The sequence below is a fragment of the Hydractinia symbiolongicarpus genome, chromosome 2, assembly GCF_029227915.1.
Source record: "Hydractinia symbiolongicarpus strain clone_291-10 chromosome 2, HSymV2.1, whole genome shotgun sequence".
Taxonomy (NCBI): domain Eukaryota; kingdom Metazoa; phylum Cnidaria; class Hydrozoa; order Anthoathecata; family Hydractiniidae; genus Hydractinia; species Hydractinia symbiolongicarpus.
In genome coordinates, this window is record NC_079876.1 from 26,548,485 (window position 1) to 26,571,305 (window position 22,821).

At 33.3% G+C, this 22,821-nt stretch overlaps 1 protein-coding gene across 1 annotated transcript; it reads right to left on the bottom strand.

Moving 5' to 3' along the window:
• Nucleotides 1–1,279: 1,279 nt before the first annotated feature.
• LOC130630422 (adhesion G-protein coupled receptor G2-like) lies at nt 1,280–8,869 on the bottom strand. The gene is made up of 10 exons (XM_057443910.1): nt 8,357–8,869; nt 6,372–6,647; nt 5,800–5,928; nt 5,465–5,721; nt 4,885–5,034; nt 4,008–4,551; nt 3,233–3,470; nt 2,846–3,114; nt 2,499–2,568; nt 1,280–1,821 (listed from the first exon to the last, which is right to left on the bottom strand). The coding sequence occupies exons 1-10, from the start codon at nt 8,457–8,459 to the stop codon at nt 1,425–1,427; spliced, it is 2,433 nt and encodes an 810-aa protein (XP_057299893.1). The 5' UTR covers nt 8,460–8,869; the 3' UTR covers nt 1,280–1,424.
• Between the last annotated feature and the right edge of the window lie 13,952 nt (nt 8,870–22,821).

Here is a 22,821-nt window from a genome sequence, read left to right on the forward strand (position 1 = left end):
ACCGAATTTTTACTGATACGTTGTTAAATTCTAGTGCACCGTTTAGGTAAAATACTTTTCTAGACGTTTCAAGTTTTATACTTGGAAGTCGTAGGATATTTTTTTTGATTTTTGTGTTTTTGTCCATGATTTTGAAGTAGTTTCCTAAGTTTTCGCATGTTTTCCCCTCAATCTTCGTCTGAAACGTTTTTGAAGGAATTCAAGTGAGAGTCGAACAGTATGTAAGCAGAGGAATCAACATAGTTTTGTATATTGTTACGGTTGCATTGATTGTTAGTTGAGATAGAATGCGTTTCAGGAGGTACATTCTACCTGACGTGTTTTTGTATACTGATTTGATGTGTTTATGTAGGGATAGTGTTTGGTCTACTTGAACACCAAGGTATCTGTAGGTGTTTGTATATGACAAAATATGATGGCGATAATTGACCTTTAACGATTGTTTCCTGACACTTTGAGCAGTTTCAGACAACTTAATAGAGATAAAAAAGGGAATATTAGATCCTAATTCTTTATTTGAATTGCAGGAAATATAAAAAAGCTTTCAGACTTTGGTGTAAGTAAGGATTTTCGAAATTGGGAGTGGAAAATTTCGATCTGTTTTTTGTTTGTTTGTTTTGTAACATGAACTACGCTAAAGGTTAAGTGAAATGCATGTGCTTCGAAATATTTTTCGCAGTAGTGTAGATTATTATTGGTTTTGGGATACTAAGGCGGGTGTTGGGTGATACGGGAAATATCAATGTAAACATTGAATAAGGGATCCAAAAAGTTATAGTCGTTACATTTTTCCATTTTTTGATAACAAAGTAATAGGCATAAAATTCCGGTTTTGTTGAGAAGACCGTAATGCTTTTGTAATGTTGTTGGCGACGCCTGGAAAATTGGTGCACGCACAAAACAAACATGAACGCCGGGATTTTAGATCCCAATTTCTTATTCCGAGTTTCATGGCGTGTTAGTGTTTGCAGACGCTGATGCCAACAAGGATATTCGAATCCGGGAACGGGAAATTACAATCCGTTTTGTGCCTGATGATATAATTCGCCCTTTTTTCGATTTTTGAATCTTTGCATGTTCCCATTGGTCTTGGGATTCTGGGATAGTGTGCTTTGGGTAATAAGGTGTATAACGATAATGAACTAGGGACATGAAAAATCTTTTAGGTTTGATGATACCCAAATTTTGTGTGTTCAAAGTGGCTGCGCAAAGCTTTATGTCGGACCCCCTCTGAGTAATACATTATGCTAATGGGCGAACACATTGATTTTTCCACAGGTTCACGAAGTCTATCACTGCTGAGTTTCCTGCCATTATACCAATTAAACTAGATACGATTTTATGGTCATAACAGGGGATATTACTAGCCGTAATAAATACCGAAGTTTTCAATATCAAGTTTTCAATGTCACAGCTTTATAAAGCTAAAGTTCTTCATTCTTCTCCTCTTTACTTTCTCTCTTCCGGTAAAAAGACACACTTCGAATTTTAGAGTTTCGTAGAGTACATAATGCATTTTTTACATTAGGATTCGTCAAAGTTTGAAAATATACCAAAAAAACTCCGTAAAACGAATTGATAATTGCAAAAATCCATTGAAACGTTTTACGCAGGTCTCCAATGGCTAATATACCGAACAGCCAAGTTAGTCCAAGTAGAACGACGCATGAAAAGGTAACTTTTACTTTTCGCCATGGTTGATTTGACGTGTGCGAGTAAGCGATTGTAATAATTGGGATGAAAAGAATCAGGTTAACTACTAATACACACGACACAGGAACTAATGTTGTAAAGATGAAAAGTTGACCACTGATGACGCAGCTAAAAAAAGAAATTTATGAAATTAATTTTAAAGCGTTAAGCGGGATTTATTTCGGAATTTTTGAGGACCTTTATTTACAAAACATAAATTATGCAATTTTACGATATATTAATGTCATAATGCAAGATGATTTTTGACCTGGCAAGAAAATGACTCTTTGTATATCAAAGCGTGATTAACGAATCGCCCCTCACAATTCTTAGTCGTGCCAATTTTTATTACCTTTAGAATGAGAGTACGCTGTAGGAGAAACCCAAATTCTTAGATTACCAAGTCTTCACAAAACTTAGCAAATAAAATTACAAACAAAGGAAAAGTGTGCCACACAAAAGTTGGCTGCCGAAATATTTTCCTTTGACAGGCAATAGACCAAACAAGAAATTTTTTTAATTTAAATTGAAAAACATCTCCGTGTGGGTTTTTGTTATGAAAAAGGAGAATGCACAGTTTTGATGTAAACTTAACAAAAGATTGAATACATTTGCTGACACGTGTAAATAAGCCGTTGCCAGGTGGTAACATCATCAATGCATTCCTAAAAATGCCTGACCTCTTTTAAGAAGTTATATAGACGGACAACATATAGACGTGTTGCATAGCTAACTAATTTGTTTTAAACAGACTTAAATACATGAGGGAATTAAAAGTAAGGTAAAATGAGGGAATAGTTACGTACAAACGATTTTCTTTTTTGAACTGATGAATTGAAAATGCACTCGTGATACTTGAAATTATCACAGGAACACCTAAAATTAACAAGCATAAGATTGAGTATTAGAATAAGTACGCAACTAATAAACTTAGATATGATTCTTTTGTTGTTGAAAGGCATTCATAGCCTTCAGGCTTTTTTCTTGATTAAACGCAATTAAACGTTGTGCAGGATTACACAACGACGCTATATTTGCGTGAAACGATGCAACGAATTATATCTCATGTGCAAAATAATTTAGAAGCAAATATAATACAAAAAAACAAAACACATAAGACAAGCCACAACAAACTAATTAGAATATCCCATACCCCACGCCACAAAAAACGGCTTCCAAAATAAACCTGTATATTTCTGGCTAAAGGTCAGAGGATGGACAACCTTTCCATACACACAGACAGACTGCACGCCCATCCACGCAAATGATGACAATGTAAAACAATGGAGAAACATCGATGTTAAATGACAACGACAGTGGTCTTTTCTTGCTGATACCCCAAACATGAATATCACCATGAGGAGAAACAAGGATATATAAATATTAATTAACGTTCTTGCTGCGGTGGACTGTCTAACTTCTCTAAAACAAGAACACAATAAAGAAGCTTAAGATTCTACTACAATGCAAGACAAAGTGTAATAGGAGCGATTTTGCACTGGGATGATTTTTCCATAAAGGTTTACAATCACATACCTACCTGAATGTGGCATATATGAGTAGGCCAAGTAGCAGTGTTATACTTGAAACAGAGCAACCAATATAGGTAACAATTTCTAATTCTTTTGTCGTAACATGTTTTTCGTGGCTATTCAAAATTATAGCGAAATTTGTGAGATGATTGCATTTACATGTCATAAAGCGATTACTGTTTAAATGGAAGATGCCAGTCTGGAAACAGCCTTCGGTCGACCAATGAGGGTACGTAGCGTCCAAATCTAAATTAAGAATTCTAACTTTTATTGCGGGACTTGCCTGGGGTTACAACATGGCTTTCTCTTTCTTATGTTTTTTCTTATTAACATTTTTTTGAGTTCAGTAAATTATACAATGGTAATATATATTTTTACATATTAATACATCAATGAATAAAGCATGACATTGTACAGAATAAGTTGTACATGATTAATAGGTATTTCAAACTAGATGTTTTCACTCCAACCTAATGCACTATTGGTGGGAAACGCAAACAAGGAATGTCTATGACAAAGAATGCTAAAAGTGCTCGTGACTGGTAACTATTTCAAACTAGAATCTAATGGCAATTGATATTAATCTGACGAACTGTGAAATTAAACATGTCATGCATGTCCATGATTAATTTATCATTGCGGTTAACAACGAACGAAATACCTATCATACTTTTTACATATAGGCCTAAATCTTTCTTAGTTTTAAAACCATCAATAAGGGGTTTTATGGTTAAAATCATTCATGTTAACAAGATTCTGTTGCAAAATATACAAAAAACCTACCTTTATCTTTCCAAAAAACACACTGGCCATCTCCTTCAGCGCCATTTGGTAGTTTAAATGTTAATTCAATCATGTTTGTCATATTTTTTATCGTAGTATTTTTTACTGTAGCGGATGTTATATTGTGTACAGTTTTATAACTTGAATAATTGCTTTTCTCTTGAACAAATAACTTGTCGTTATTAAAGGAATATGCGTATATGTTTGCAATGTAACGAACAGGAACTTCAGCTAACGGTATTAGCAATGTTACATCATGGTGCCATTGTACTTCCTTTTTGTGCTCACGTTGGAAGTTTATAACAGTTCGATTGGGAAACTTTTTAACAGAGATCAATAAGAATTTATCATATTGTCTTATGCTAGTTGTTTTAAAAGCAAGGTTTGTCTCTGAAAATTCGAATTTAGTTTCATTACTGCTGAAAAATATACCAGCAATATCGTCCAACATCGGAAGAATTTTTTCAGTTGACGATGAGATCCTTAAAATCTCACTTGGTACACCAAGGATCGAGTTTACACTCCCTAGCAAATTTTTACCCACCTGAAAATTTTAAGTTATGTATAAATCAATAACAACAACAACAACAACAACAACAACAACAACAACAACAACAACAACACCAGCAAAAAAACACACTAGTAACAAACAGACCAACAAAAAGAACAACAAACAACAACAACAACAACAACAACAAGAAAAAACAAACAACAACAACAAAAAACTAACAACATCAAACAACAACAACAAAAAAATAAATTAAAAGCAACAACAACAACAACAACAAAAATAGTATAAGTATATGTTCTATAAAATTTTAATGTATAACACCCGTTTACAAATTATCTTTTTTTATCTTTTCTTTTAAAAGCCTACCTCTTGCTGGCGAGTTCCTACTGCCAAACAGTTTTTTATAATAACTGCTACGTGATCAATATCTTTCGCGCATGTGATATAACTGGAATTCTGAATAACTGCGTTTAAGGTTGAAGATATACCCCTGATAGAGGATTTTGTGAACGTTTCCTTTAAAGAAATGAAAAATATACCGAAACACCGAAATAGAACAGAAAGGACTACTCATTAAAACGTTTGAATTTACATAACTTGCAAAGGAAGATCTGTCTGTGAGAAGTCGTAGGATCATGAATGATCACCAGTGATTGCATGGACACTGTACTTTTACAAAACAATGCTTTATTTTTATATAACATATTTATTTTAAATGTTATTTTATCGCATTTTAAATTTCATTTTTGACATATATAATATTGACAATGTGGACTGGATGACAATACAATTCTTGTCATTTGTTTATATCAATTATATTTCAATGAAATAACGAATATTTGTGACAAATTTTGTACAGACTAAATTCTCATTACATTCTTTGTTAAAATCCAACCATTAGATGCAGAGGTATTTGACAAAACGATTAAATAAATGTGATAATCACCTTTGCCAATCGTATTAACACATTGGAAGTTGTCGTTTTTGCTGCACATGAAGTCAAATCAACGTCCTGCCAATAAGCTTCTTGAGATGCTGATAACTTGCATCTTCGTGTTACTACCGGCTTGCCATGCAGAGAACCATACTTGCATGTCACTTGAAAGTAATTGTTCGCTTGAGTGGAATTAAAGATGTATTTACCTTTGTAGTTCTCGGTGCCAATTACTTCGGTTGGACAAAACTTTGATACGGAAGCATCGTCTGAAGAATTAATAAAACCAAAATTTAATTTGTATGAATGTAAACACCGAATGAAACTTAATGTCAAATATATTTCACCTTTACAATGTGGTAGTTTATCTTTGTAGATTTGATATACAAGTCGTTTGTTCTCACTTAAGTATTTGTGATGATCGAAGTTATAGTTGAAACGCTGTTTACTGCGATTCACCATTCCCATGAAATAATCTGGTAAAGGAATGTTATACAACAAACGTTACGTTAGTTAACATGAAACTTATTTCTCAAATCTAGAAGAAAAGTTAAACAAGTGACGGGGGTGGTGAAAATGCCATAAAGTGTTGGTATAATCCAAATTTGTGAATAGTGCAGTTTAATTATTAACTTAATTATTGATTTAAAATTAAGAACAAGAAATTTACGTCCACTTAATTAACTCGCTAAATTCAAAGCCGCGTGAATTAAGTGAGATATTAATTTCTTATAAGGTGCGTATATGTATTTGTGTGCATGTACAATAGCATGACGAGTAAAACCCTCTTTAAATGTTAAGAGTTTTTTAACCGAGCATTACTCTAATTATTCCATTAGGAGCAGTCAAGTTTATTACCAACAAACAAACGAACAAACGAACGAACAACAACAACAACAAAAGGTACTTCACGACTTACTAAGTGATCCAATCGAAGAATCAACGGACACAATATCACCATTGCAACGTGTTGAGTTGATTACAGAGCGACAGTTTTTTTTGCAGGACGAGACACTGGTCCAGCGCGATAAAACACATCCCAGCTCCCTCCTGCATCTAGCTGACTGTTGGATTTGAATTAGGTGCATTCGAGATTTCCTGACCTCACTTTTAAATGCTCCGTTACAGCTGACAACGGTACAATTTGGTGCACCGCTGAGTAGAATGCATGTATTTGCATTGCAATTTCCATAACCTTAATGAAGAAAACTAGCATATTAAAGTCTTTCACTAAAATACACAAGTTTAAATAAACGTCTTCGTTTACGTTCTGTTTTCAAAAACATTAAGTTTCTAAATTAGCAAAAACTTTCAACGTTTTTAGTACGAAGCTGCAAATTACGTTTATTTTCCAACGACACTTTCGAATTAAATCCAGGAAAAGAACCGGACTAAAACGTCTAAATAATAATAATAATAATATCTGTATTTCGAATGTTCCCTATTTCGCCACGCTTTTCCCTTGGAAAGTAATTCATTACTTCATGGTAACAGGCGCGGATGCACAAAGTACTCAGAAAAAATATATATGCAGCAGGTGAATTCTGGTCTATTTTTTCACTGTCAACAGCGACTTTGTGGTTAACATTGTTACGTTGGATATAATTCATACTATTTCGCCTTGTAAATAAAAAATAAATAATATTTTATCAAATTGGAACAGCATTAATAATTGGAAAAGACGTTTTACAAGTGTTTTGAACTAATCCAGTTACCCTGGGCTAAGTCTTTTATTTGGCTTAAAACAAAGCAATCGCTAAGGAATTGGCAGGGCTGGATAGTCTAAAACTGTTATGTAGATTAGTCGAATCTACATAACAGTTTTGAATAATTTCTAGGAAATCGTGACATTTAAGCACAAAAATAGCAAGTATGCAGCCAAAATCTTTTACTACTTTCCGCAACTTCTTATCAATCAACTATCAAAACTTTACTCTTAGCAACTGAGAGAGATATAAAAACTTATAAAAACGTGCAAAAGAAATGACAATAATTATTTCTTGATGCAAATTACTAAATTATAGGAAAAGTAATAGGTATTAAAAACTAGTCTTTTTATAATAAAATCAAGTTTACCAGAACTTTTAAGCTCTTCGCCAAAAGTTCGGAATTCTTTACATGTAAGAATATTTTCAGCAAAAAATAAGCAGCTTCAGCTGAAATTTAGACGTTCTTATAAAAATGTAAAGTCGCGAAATAAAACCCGAATTTAGATTTAGTAAATAAAAAACAATTCTCTATTTATTATATTTTAATTGGTAGTTTAAAAGGCGGGAATATAATAGTTAACAAACGAAAAATCCAATTACATATCTTAAAATTTATTGTTCTTCTTATCATAAATTAGTTAAAATGGTAGGTTCGAAATTGTTTCAACTCGCCGTAAGGGCACTATTACACATTAATATCTTTGAGGAACATCAAAGCATTCCTTTTGGACCCTAGGTAAGTACTTTTTGCTTATTGCTTTACATCAATCTAGTTGCTAGCCAGTAAAAAAATCTACAAGAGCACGCACACCCTACGTATTCCTCGCATCGCTATTTTAAGCAACCTTGACCACGTGAAGCGTAAAGTACTAAAGTCATTCTGCGATGCATTTTATTTTGCAGAGACAGACGACGGCTATTATTATAGAGAGTAGTTGTCAACCCGTGGAAACATCTAAGAGGTCGCTGGTCCTTTATATATCGCATTTTGTGTTTCTGTAACAGACAGACAAATAGGCAATGGCTATTAATGTGGTGATAAATTAGCTACTTTATTCTAATAGATGTTATGATTAATTCAAATTATAAATATTTTTACTATATTTTATTTTTATTCCATTAAAAACAACTTTGCACACGAAAAAACACTGTCGGTTCTTAAAAACATTTCTAGCTGTGCTAAAAGATAATTTACCTTTCGCCGGATACATCAACCATATGCACAACGTAAACAAAAACATCCTCTGGTGAAACTGTCTGTCTAAATACACTATTTCTTGTACTGATCTCAATGCCATGATATCAAAAAATCTCTATAGTTATACAGTTATTCAAATTCTAATAAATAAATCATACTGAATTTTTCATTAGAAATTCCCTGTCTTCCCATTTTCGTAGGAAGTGAATAATAGCTAGAAATTTGCCAAATATATTGTTTATGGAACGGCTACCGTTAAAATATGTATTACGTCTTCCAACTGTTTTTTTTTTGTTTGGTTATAAACTTTCGTATCAATTAGACACCATTCTGCACAATTTTATATATACAAAGGTAACACTTCTGCCATAACAGGATTCACCATTGCCATGCATTTGTTTTTCTTTTGTGGCCAGCAAAACGCATTGTCGATAATTTTGGTAAATGTTTACCCTATGCATATGCAGCTGCTGTATATTAAGATAAAAGTTCCTTTTAGAATTCCACTAATCCATCTGTCACAAGTACTTTCACGTCGCTTTCAACTGTCTAATTTGCGATTCTCTGTGATCATATTTTCTTTTTATTCTTCATTATAATGTAGTCCTTGTTACAATTATTTTCTTTAACGCGTGGACAAGAAAGTCTATAAGCAGGTTAAACTGTATATTTATAGCAACATCGCAAAACAAGAAAAGATGTAAAGAAAAATAGAACATAAAATATTTCTTTTTTATTTTCAAAATAACACTGAAACAAAAAAAAAAATACCAGAGAAGTACATTGCAAAAGAATGTCAATGGGAATCCTTCTATTAAACGCCCCCTTCTATTAAACTCCCCCCCTCGAATAGACACCCATCCTTTTCAGTCACTTTTTAAATAAACGCCCCCCTCGAATAGACGCCCCCTTGATTAGACGCTCCTTCCTTATAAGGGAAGTTTATGCGAGGCGATAATAAAAGTATACTTACTTACTTACTTTTTTCCTAAATCTTAGGTTTAAGGTTGAAAATTTAGCTTTTCGCTTCTGAAGTTTCTAAAGCATGTGAATATCTTTTATTTCCCGTGGTGCAGATATATTTTATAGGTATCCTTCAAAACTGCAAAAAAGAGGAAGTGTAAAAAATTTAATGACACCGATACCCGAGACCCGAGACCCAATACCCTGATACCGATACCCGAGACCCTGATTTTTTTTTTATTATTTTTTTTAATTTTTTATTTGAATATGAACGATAATAAAAACACATTTTGATATGTATATATTTCTTCATTATACGGAAATATTTGTTGCACGTAATATGCGAATATGTTGCTGGCTCAACAATGGTTTTATATCACCAGGAACTACAATGAAACTAGCATCAAAAAAGTTATTTTGTCTGATCAAACATGAATAATTAAACTGATAATAGACGTTTTTAAATTCATTAGAGAATGTTTGTTTTTTCGTTGTAGTGTCGAAATAACTCCTTTTAGTTTTCGAAACCACGATTAAATTTTCTATATTGTCTGTTGCTCTTTGCTTTTTCCTTTCCCATTCAATCCATCGAACAGACACTTTCATATGCTTAATCTGGACTTCCTCATTAATTATTCATTCGATCGAACGTACGTCTTGCTTCGAATAAACTTAACATATCATCTCTGATATGTTAGGTTGAAAAAACAAGAAAATAATGAGAAAAAATTAGATTTTTATTGAAATAAAACATCGCCGAAAAAAATTAATAAAAAAAAAAAATCAGGGTATCGGGTCTCGGGTATCGGTGTCAGGGTATTGGGTCTCGGGTCTCGGGTATCGGTATCAGGGTATCGGGTCTCGGGTATCACATAGGGTATCGGCTCTCACTTTTCTCATAGGCCAAATCTTCCTGCTCACCTTTCGAAACTAACTGGTTGAGCATCATCCCTGGTAGTTTTATACCACTCTCCGACATCTATGAGTACAATAACGTAGGAAATGCACCAGCTAGCCATCTACTTATTTAAGACTGTCAGCAATCAAACATCTTTTGTATCGCTAAGCCAGCATTTGTTATTGAAGGTCGTTCAGAGAACGACACTGTCCAATTGAGTAATACTGTCCATAAAAGAAGATCAAATTTAAAAATGGAGTTTGTGACAATTGTTATAGCGAATACACACTACAATGGAGTACAGACTATACGATGGAGAGCATGTCAAAAACAAGTACGAAAGAAGAACTGTAAATATTATTATTTTTGAGAATAGATTATGTTGAACACACGTGTCCTCAGTTTTTAACAGCAATGTAACAAATACTGACTAATTAAAAGTTATACGACAAATAAAGACACTCATGCAATGATGATCAAAACGAGATTGAAAACATTAAGAAGAAGTTTTCTTCTTCTTAATGTCAATCAATATGAATACGATCAATATGAAAACCAAAAAAACTTCTAAAACATTGAAAGAAGAAAGAGGGTTGGTTACATGTATGTTGAAGTTTTTACTATAAAAGTGTTACTCTTTCAGATACATAGCTCAGGTATGAAGCGTTGGTATTTCGCAAGTCATACTTTTACCAGTATGTTTTACGGAATAATCTATGTCGGAGTCCAAGAGAAATTCAATATAAAATGACTACACTGGCATCAGCGACAATTGGCGCATTTTGAGAGTTGGGTTCCAACGAAAATTTCAAATCAGTTGATACCAAAAGGAAATACCAAAAGGAATAAAAGAACAGGTTTAGAATTGTAAAGTTGATAATTTATGCTCCATTGCGCAAAACATTCAAAATTTTATGAAATACGAAATTAGAAAAAGGCACTTAAACCATCAAATGTGATCTGGTACACAAAACGTTGCCACAAGAATTAAAAAAAATCCAATTAGCAACATGGAAAATCTTGTTAACTCTAACCTACGTCCAAAACCTAAACGTAGCAACTAGACATGGCATAGCAATAGAGCTACATGCAAGAACGTCTATAAAAATAATTTTAAAAGAAAATAATCACAAAGGAGTCTATTGAAAAGACATGGGTATTCACTATGGGCGTTGTAATTTCAAATGAATATCAATTTTTATATGCAATGGCTGTTTTAAAAATAAAATTCAATATTTTGCTTCGAACAAAATTCTTTCAGAACATATTATATTCGACTAAAATAAGAAGCTTTTCGTAGCATATTATTACTATATCATCGGCTTAAAATATTTTACCTAATGATGTGGTAATATGCTACAAAAAGCTTTAAGAGCATAATATCTAAAAGAATTTGGTTTTACTTGCAATGACATCATTGTTTTGCTTCGTCAAAATAAGATGCTTTTATTAAATTCGTGATAGTTATGATCCAGGCCATTTGCCCAACTAGCAAAAAATGATGAAGTTCCAACTAAGTATAACAAACCCACTCTTACAGACACAAAATGAATAATATTTTGAAAATGTAGATAATGATGAGGTGACAGAACAGTAGGCTGTAATGATACTTGTCTTAAGACAGATGGTTGTTGTTATGTAGAGGTTACACCCTCTAAAGATCGTTCTTTAGGCAAATGATTTTAAGAAAATAAATTGGTTTGTGCATCTCAGAAAAAGCAATGATGTGCCCATGAAGCAAAACACTGAATGCCAGTGAAAATACACGACATTAGTATATTCCCACTAAAAGTATCACAAATCCTACCGAAATAACGAAATCTCAATCAAAAGGCAAGTAGATTAATTTAAAATTTATTCTTTGCTTCATGTTATATTCTATTTTCAATAATTATTCCAGACCATAATTTTTTTCTTCTATTATATTATCAGGTCGACTAGGTGTTGATTTAAAGATGACAGCAAAACATCCTCTTGATCTTTCCAGTGAACTGAAAGAACGTTGTCCTATTCATAAGAAAAATCCAAGAAAGAAATGCACTCTCTGCGCATATATATAAACTAAATCCAATAACTGGAAAGCGACTGAACACTCGTACTATCGATTTCTGTGAGAAATGTAACAATTACATTTGCAAGAACTGTTTTTGTTCTTACCATAGCTCAAGCAGCTTGAAGTAAATTGAATTCTCACTGATATTGTCTGCCAATTCAATTCCATAAGTTCTCTTTAGTATTTTATTCTACGGTTTATGTTTTATGGCATTTGTCTTGTCTTTGTTACCGAGTGTTTTGAGTTGTTAAAAGTTGCCATAACAACCAGGATGGCTTCCATGTTCTATTGAAACCATAAAACCAAACATCGATAAGGATAATAGTAAGTTGGTTGAAAAAAAGGTGAAATTTTTACTTATTTTTCTTAAATTTATTAACTTTACGAAAGGGTGAATAAATTGGGATAAATTGGGATTTCACGATTTTTTTAATTTTTTCCCCCATTTTTGTTGCCATATTGGTTGCCATAGCAACAATATTTTTGAGAGTTTTTTCACTTCTAGTTTTATATTTTAATATACTCTCAGAATATATATAGTTTTAGTGGTCTTACGTTTAAAGATAGAGAGCTATCAAGGCATCTTTAGGTATGGTGTGTTCTTAATTTTCAAAATAAATTACAGGCTCCAAAGGGTTAAAGGTAGAATAGGAACGCCCAAGAAGCGTGAAGACCAAATCGTTGGGCATCGGGCTCGCTGTCGCTATATTAAAAAAGAGAGTGTAGGCGCCGGGAACAAGGTTGCCGTGGCGACTAGTCGAGATTTTGCGTGAATATCTCCGACTTATTACTGAACAAAAAAGGCGGCTATGTAAACTTAGCTTGTTATTTCTAGCAAAAACCTTTCTAATATAATAAGGATAATTGCGGCCTTTAAGTATCATATCAACAGTGGCTGCCTCAGTTTTATGGAGCGTATTACTATGGGGACATAAAACAACAACGATTCCGAGTAAATACAATTTTTTTTTTATTTTCAATAATATTAAAAATTAATGCATTGAAAAAGCGATAAATATTGTAACAGATACGTAGTGTGAAAATTTGATGTTAACGCCAATATAACAAGGATGAAAATTCACGCGATCTTTTTATTCTCCCATTTCAAAAACGCAAAAATTTATGCCCACCTGTTTTCTTCATACCCCGGCTCTATAATCCTAGATAGGTAGGCCATGTTAACAGTTTTAAAATTGCACCACTGGGAATTCCTCCAACACCCGCAATACGAAGAAATACACGCAAGAACCTGTTATAATCCGAAAGCGAGAGGTGCAACAACTAATATGGGTTAATACATTGAAACTAGATAACTTAAAGATAGTACGTCTGTTTGCGATCATCGAAAATTCAGTAATCTTTTGCAATCTGTATTATGTCCGGAAATATAGTTCAATATAGTTCAATACGCAGACGCCTATTTCCTATCCTCTAAACATCTAGATGTTCCAGACGTATCCGCTGAATAAATTTTGAGTATAGCAAATTTATAATCCAAATTCATTATCATGTCAGTTTTCGTAAATTCGAGATTGTTTTTTTTTATTGTCACGCACAGTGACGGTGGGATGTTGATTGATTTGATGTTAAATTGACATTGACGATTTCTCAAATTACTAAAAATTGAATTCTTTGTTTCTCCTTGTTGTAAGCAAATGCCTCTGCCACCCTTTTTGCTACAAAGTAACGCCATATCTCCAGGATTTGATTCGATATCTTTGACTCTCTTGTAATAGATTTTACCTTTACTTTTTTGATTTATCACACCGCTGCCGCCACTTTCAGTAATCTGCATGTAATATTCATGTAAATATTTAGATACGCATTTTTCTAAACCTTCTACCAGATATGGACCAAATATGACCATCGGTATTTTTGATGCGTATGTCGATTTGAGTGTACCATATTCGACTTTCATTCCTCTTGGAACAAAAATAGAGGACATCAACGTTCCTTTTCCCCAGGGCATTTGATTTATTCTTTCAAGGCTGCCATTTTCCTTTGGTATTGTATCGCACCATCCATTTTCTAAACCAAAATAAACCACATTACGCAAGAAATTCTAGTGGATGGTTAGGTTGCCTTTTCCCACATGCCCTTATAAGATCACCATTCTCCAAATTTCCCGATTTTGTTACCTTCTGTCTACTTATATTCAGTCCTTCGCAGACTGTTGAAGGACAAAAGTGGGAATAAAAACAATAATTGTCTCAGATAACTGATGCAGAAATTAAAACGAAATTAAATCTGTTTTTTAGACAATTTGACCCAAATTTTGCATGACAACCATAACAATATTTTTTTGAAAAAAAATTTTTACATGTAGGACAAGACGTGAAATTTTAGAACTTACAAATACTATATATACATATATCTGCCAGAAAGTCTAACTAAATTGTATTGATCTTACTTCTGCATATGCGAACATAGTTTGACGCATCGATATTATTATCCACATTCATTATTACAGTTAGTTTATTTTTTAAATTTGTTTTACTCGAATAAACAGACATTCCTTTAAATGGCCCAATGGAAACTTTCTTGTTGGATATTATCTTTATCGTACCATCTGAATTCCATTTTATTTTTCCTGCCAATTTAACTTCCTCACGAGGAGGAACAAACATTGATGTAAGATTCGGTAGGGAACCCTAAAAAAGGGAATTTTTATGTGAAAAGTTGAATGTGCAACTATAGTTTAGTTACAGCGAATATTGAAGTAAAAGTTTACACTAGCTAGCTAGTTAGCCAGAAATTAATTTTTCTCTCGTAATAACAATGACAATCTGTTTTTTTTTGATAAAACGACAGTAACACTTACCGCCTTGTCTCCCTTAATGACAGAACATGTTCCTTGTAACAATTCTCCGTCGCATGCAAATATGCTTGGTCTCTCGTACAAATTGAATTCCTTATCCAGTGATTTCAAGTAACTCACGGTAGCAAACTTATTCTCCGGATGACGATATAATTCTGAAAGTATAACCTGTTGAGATTTTTTTGTGTTTTCAAAGCTGAATAAAAACCGTAAAGCATCCTTGTCTTCGTTGCGATATTTTTTTATCTCTTTCTGTATTTTTTTGAAGTTAGCCTCATCTGACAAGGTGGCCAACAAAGTTTGACTCGTTGTATAGGTTGATAACAACTCCAGAAGGATTATGCATTTTCCAAGATCTACTTTCCCGTTCACACCACAGTACTCTTTGACTCTTGTGTGTATTTGTATACGTTTCTTCTCTGTTTCCAAAAATATGTTGTTAATATCATTGACCAATGCGCTTGATTTTATGGTTTGGATCGAAATTAGCACCTTTTCTTGCAAATTCTTTATATCAGTGTCTTTCAGTGCGCTATAAAAAGAGAAAACGTTATATTAGGGAATTTTTTTTATAGTGCAAGATGACCTATTTTGACGGTCCCACTAGGTTAGATGCGATAAAATTTGTGTTTATATAAAAATATTCATCCCACTTATTACGCCGACTGTCAGAATAGAACAGAATGCGAATTATGCAATGATTTATAATGCTTAAATGTCATCTCTCGCGAGAGAAAGGAACAATGTCGCCAAAAGTTGAATACATTTAACTTTATCACGGAGCTCAAGAGCGTAAAAATATCTCAACCAGCCGTTGCATACGCTAACTAAAAACTTTAAAACTTATTGCGTTAAGAGAAAAAATTAGTGAATTGAGAACCATCCTTTACCAAAAAATATCCCGTCCAGTTCTAATACCATAGGCGTAGAAGAACCCTGGGGACGGGGTTGAACAATAACGGAAATTTCACTAAGCGAAAACCAGCTGTAACTGTATAACAATGTGCACTGAAATCCTTATGGTTTTTAAAGTATCTTTCTCACTCTCCGACTTGTGTTTCATGCATTCCAATCAACACGTAGCATAATGTCTCAGTCTCCTGCCATGCGCCAATCAAATTAAGCTAGAATCTTCCTCTCAACTCGGAGGGTTTGAATGCATGTGCTTTAAATCCCTTATACTAGAAGGGAAACTAGCAGAATGAACCAAAAAATGTATGAATTCAATTCAATTGTTATTGATAATTAAAAATTGATATACAAAATTGTCTGTGTTGGGAGCGATAAGTTTATTAACCTAGTGAGAAAAGGACACATGACAACAAGAGAGGCATTACCATTATAACAGAAATTTTTAATGATTATGCTTTACTTTTTAAATTTGTCCTCAGAAGGTGCAGGTTTAATATCGTCAACAATGTTCAAAATTGATTGGATTATCTTGACAATAGGTGTTGCAAGAGCTGGATTTTCAAAGAGCGGTGAGATGAGATCAATTGTGGAGGTGATGCCTAAAAAAAGAATATAACTCCCCTAATCTTGGTCAAAATATGTTGACAAGACAGCCAATTCCGAAGTTCGCCACCACAAGTAATTGTGTAGGCTATTTCTATATTTGAACTTGTCAAAGTTCACTTGTGAATGTTCAGAGCTGAATTGGGGCTAAAAATCTTAGATTAATTGTTAAAGTTTAAATTCTTAAAATGGGCTATTTGTTGCTGACATCAGCATGGCCATTTTTCACGAATATCGATGTCTTTTCGATGTCTGGATTATTTTAGTGTGCGGGCGTGCTAGAGAATGTGACTAGCAACTTTTTAATGCTGTCTGCCTGGCCTACGTGTGCAAAAGTAGCGACCTTGCAGCCTGCCTGTTTTGTCCATATTTGAATTATGAGGAAAAAACTGCCTTTGTCTCAATATGTTTGTCCAAGAAAAACTAAAAAAGGATTTTAAAAATTCCAAAAGACTTGCTAAGCAACTTTTAATCCTACATAAATATCATTTTTAAAATAATCTCTTTAAATTTATCACTGTGAAGAAGAAAAATTAGTTATTCGCAAAATAATTTAAATGTGGGATTAAAGTAATTTCTTCTTGGAGGACAACAAAATCTTAGGCATTCAGATTCCCTCCTTCCTTCCGTTTTGAACACATTCCATGAAAAATTTGACCAGAATGCGCGTTAAACCATATCCTACACAGGTGAACAAATGGACCATTCCGTCTGAAAACGAATCAATTTACGTATCATAAAACCTCATCAATGCTTGTGGTAAAAAAGAATACGTGTTTTTTCTTCCCCTCCCCGGTTGCTACAGCTTGTAAATATGAAATTACCTTGCAATACAGCGAAATAATTCTTTTGCTTGATACCAATCAAGATTTCAGTTGCACTATTTAACACATTCTTGATTGATTCTGCAACAATTTTCTTGTCTTTTTCTTCTACTTCTTTTACTGCTTTATCTTTTTCTTCAGTTAAGTTTTTGACACTTTTCGCCAATTCCTCATTAAATTTAACTTCATTTTCTAAGTTGTTGGAGCATGTAACATAGCTGTTGAAAACCAGCCAGAAGGCAACGCACTTCAACAGAAACATGCTAACGTACATGTTTTGTCTACCTTTATGGAATAAAAAATAAATGAAAATATTTTTAAATCACAGCTGTGATTTTAACTTAACGGTTGAATGGAAGAAAATTTCACGAATCATTACGCATTCTATAAACGAAGGGATCATCTTATTGAATCAGAAGGTTACGAGATGGTTGCTATTCAACATGTTACTAGTTTCTATCAGCTCATACCCTATTAAAATAGTTGCGCATTACTTAGCTATTCATTTACTGTGAAAACGTGCTTCGCCAAATAGTAAATTAAGAAAACAATCACGTTTTGTATGATTTGTACTATAAATTTTTAGAAATTGTTTATCAGCTGTTCTTGATGCATTCTGGATTTCTAAAAAGCAGAATTCTATTCAGCCGACGCTATACATATATATATATATATATATATACTATAAGCGTGCGAAATTCCAGAGACTTTTAGAGCTTCTTATGTCTAGTCATGTAAAGTAATGCTAAATAACTATTTGTAAACGGGAAATTATTTTTGCACTTCTCACCAATTCTTGCCAAATTCGCGAAAATAAATCCACAGCAAATGACTCTCGAAAATAAATCCACGCAAAAATCCTCTCCTTAAGGTATCTCTGTTGTCGAGGATTTAAAATCGTGAAAAGATGTGACTTGCCAATGTTTGCAGAAGTTTGCAAACCTTGTACAAAGCAAAAAGGTTTATTGTTCAATTATTTTCTTATTCACTTTGTCAACCGAAAATAAGAGCCTTATTGTCTACGTAATCTCTTCAAGACTTAGGGCACTATTCGAGAAATAAAATTTAGTGAGTGCAGTGCGCATGCGTATCTTGCCTCGATTACTACGAAAATAAGTTGCATTCATACATATTTTTTGGAAGAACAAGATCCAAAAGCCATCCAAAGTTATTTTTGAAGTATATTCTCTCTCTATAAAAAAAGTTTCATATAACGAATATTTCTTTTTTTTAACCCTATTCGTTCAAAAACTATCCCCTAGTTTTTTTATGAAATCCTACAGTATAACGGAATTAGCATAAATAACTTTATTAGCTACAGCTTTCGAGTTTCCGGAGGTTCAAAGGAATTGGGAATTCTGAAATTCTTATGTACATTCTAAGAAAATTACACAAAAGGACCAATTATACTACTTTTAAAAACACAACGTTGTGTTATATGACCAGGTATGGATAGCGACGTTTCCACTATTGCACATTGTTGGAAACTAAGTTTCTTTTTGGATTCCGTACGGCAATGTTTTGCGGGTTTGATTGCACATGGCCAGTACTTTAGTATTTAAGGCCATTCTCGCAAGGATTTTTTTGCTAACAGTGTTTCATGTTCTTCATATCTTTTATTTTTCATATACAACAAAACTTCGCGTTTATGACGAAAATCGTGAAAAACAGAGTACAAAGATATATATTGTAAGATGCACGTCATAACAAATGGTCATTTTCACGGTTTTTATTCTCCGGAAAAAAGGCATATGAGAAAAGTGAGACCCGATATCCTATGTGATACCCGAGACCCTGACACCGATCCCCAATACCCTGATACCGATCCCCGATACCCTGATTTTTTTTTATTATCATTTTTTTGTTGTTGTTGTTGAATGTGTACGATGATAAAAACACATTGCGATATGTATATTTATATGATTTATTTGATATGTAATATGTATATTTCTTCGTTATACGGAAATATTTGTTGCACGTAATATGCGAATATGCTGGTCAACAATGGTTATATATTACCAGGAACTACAATAAAACTAGCATCGAAAAAATTATTTTGTCTGTTTAAACATGAATGATTAAAGTGATAATGGACGTTTTTAAATTCATTAGAGAATGTTTATTTTTTCGTTGTAGAGTCGAAATAACTCCTTTTATTTTTCGAAACGACGATTAAATTTTGTATATTGTCCGATGGAATGTTTGACTACAATTTTCCTCCACAACTATAGCAAGTTGATACATTTTTGTGGGTGTAGTTGAGAAGAAAAAGACATAACCATTATCTGTTGGCACATGTGGTGCTGCTTTTATCCACTGATGTTGAAGGTGGAATAGGTTGCATTGATGGTAGTATTGAAGATGTTTGTATTGAAGGCGCAGATGATACTAATGGTTGCGTTGAATATGAATTGCCCATGTTCTTATCCTCAGAAAATTCTACTAAGTTTCTGATATTAGGTGTGCCTTGGAAAGTTACTATAAATTCACTAAAAACACTTCCTTCGATCCATCGAACAGGCATTTTCGCATTATCGCTTAATCTTGACGTTTTCTCATTAATTATTCATTCATCGAATGTGCGCCTTTCTTCGAATAAACCAACATATATGTTACGTTGAAAAAAACAAGAAAATAATGAGAAAAAGTTAGAATAAAAATAGTCGAAAAAAAATCAAGAAATAAAAAAATCAGGGTATCGGGTATCGGTATCAGGGTATTGGGTCTCGGGTATCGGTGTCAGGGTATCGGGTCTGGGGTATCACATACGGCATTTTTTTCTTTCTTTTTATTTTTCCGCTGAAGAATTTACAGTTTTCCGTAAGAATAAAATACAAATCTTAAGCTATTATATCGTATAATCTAAAGATAGGATTGCATATGCTAAAAATATTAGCTAGAAAGGTAAAAAATGGCAGGAGCGAGAAGAAGGCTATAATAGCCTTATCAACAAGCCCCCAACCTATATAAAAGGTTAGCATTGAAGATGATGAGGAGTTGTGTTATGTGTCGTACGTTGTAACTGTCGTGTGTTCTAAAATAAATATAGATTGTCAGTAGTCAATAGTTTATGTTTTAGTTTAAGTTTGAATTCGTTAAGTGATGTAATAGTTTTCATGTCGTTATCAAGAAATGTATTCCACAATTTAGGTCCTCTGCTAGTTATAGAGAACTTTGTGATTGTGTAATTTATCCTAGGTTGATAAAAACTGTTAATTGAAAATCTGGATGGATATTTATGTTGTATCTTCTGAAACATATTGTTTTCAAGCTTAAACGTAAAAATAAGAGTTTGATAAATGTTTAGTTGGTATACATTCAGTACACCTATCTTTTTTAATAACTCTCTGGAGTGAGTGTACCTGTCAACATTTAAAATAATTCTGATTGCATGTTTTTGTTTATTTTGTAATTTTGTAGCGTTGGTGATGCACAACGCAATATTTGCATAATTTAGATAGCAGCGAATTAAAGAAGAATATATGTTTTTTAAACAATTCTGATCTAGAACAGATTTTGCTTTGAAAAGGATGTCAATATTCTTTGCGACCTTTTCTTCTAAAATATTTATATGTTCTCTCCAAGTAACATTTTCATCAAGAATAATCCTAAAAATTTCATGGATTGTGCTCTTTTTATACTTATATTAATAAAAGATAAATCAGGAAACTTTAATGGCATGTCATCTTTTTCATTTTGCCTGTGAAAAAGTGTGTACTTTGTTTGCCACCTTAGAGAGTTCATTATTGACTGTGCGCAATAATGTTTTTATATCTCTACGTGCATAAAACAGATTTGTATCATCTGCAAATAAAATTGCATGCAAAATATTCGAAGCTTTGTTTAAATCATTTACATATATAAGGAATAAGAGTGAACCTTGTAGAACTCCACAGATGATTGTTTTGTCATTTGTACTTCCACCGCCAAAGTAAATAACTTTCAAACCTGCGAATGTTGGAAATATGGATACCATAGTTTTTGAGTTTTTATAGTAGAATTTTGTGATCTACGGTGTCAAATGTTTTGCTTAGATCTATAAAAATTCCTAGTACGTACTTGTTTTCGTCAAACGCTTTTGATATTTCATTAACAAATTTAACTATTGCGTGATCAGTAGAATGACCTGCTTGAAAGTCAAATTGATTGTCGTATAAAATATTATTAGCAGTTAAAAAAAAGTAAAATCTATTGTACATTATGCGTTCTAGTATTTTTGAGAAACATGGAAGAACTGATATTGGTCTATAACTAGATACATTAGTCATTTCGCCTATTTTGTATACTGGTAGAACTCTTGCAATTTTAAGTTTGTCAGGAAAATATCCTTGCAGCAGGGAAAAGTTAAATATATGCATTAGTGGAATTTTTATAGCATTTTTTGTTTGTTTTACAACGTTACTATTTACGTCATCAAAACATGGACTTTTATTTGATTGTAGTGAGTCGATCGCTTTGAATAATTCATTTTCACTTAGTTCGTTATTTTCCATTTGTGTGTTATTAACAGTGAGAAAGGATTTAAAACTCAAATAGCTAGGTTCAATCGGGTATCGGTATCAGGGTGTTGGGTCTCGGGTAACACATACGGTATCGGGTCTCACTTTTCTCATAGGCCTGGAAAAAAGGCTATAAAGCTCCCACATTTGGCTCCATTGGCTGGAGAAGTTTTTTCATCTAGTTGCTGATCATCATGCCGTTCATCATAGTGTGTGTATTGTATATGTGCTGTGCCAAGTCAACGAGGCGAGAATTATTGTATGCGTGCTTTGCCAAACCAACGAGGCGAGAAGGTGTATTGTATGCGTGCTTTGCCAAGCCAAAAAGGCGAGGCGGATCTAGGGTTAGGCAGCCTAGAAAAAAGGTTCTATAGATAGAATAGTCTATAAAAAAACAGAATTACTTTTGTACATTGTTTTAGCATCCGCCGATTTTGATTTAATGACAATATGCGGTGTTTTATCGATTTTTCCATTGATATATTTTACCCAAAAGCAAACCCAGGGCGATCTTAGGCAAAATGTCAATTCGCCTAAAACGTCCGGGGTTTTTAAAGTTTTGAATGAATGAAAATCACAGATGGAAGAAAAAACGCCTAAAACGTCCGCGGGTTTTCAAGTTCCAAATGAAATTCTGAAATGGGAAGAAAAAAATGCCTAAAAGGTCCGTGGGTTTTCAAGTTAAAACGCCTAAAACGACCGCGGGTATGGTTACATGGAGGTTAAGTGGATGTTTCTTTTTCAACATGGTTTTAGCTTGGTCTGGTTCAAATGCAGGAAGCACCTTAAGTGGCTAGAATATCAAAACAATTGTATGCTAGCTAAGTTAAATAAAGAAGTTTTCATTTGGAAACCCTTTCAGATATTAAAAGGATTGGAAATGCTGGAGGAA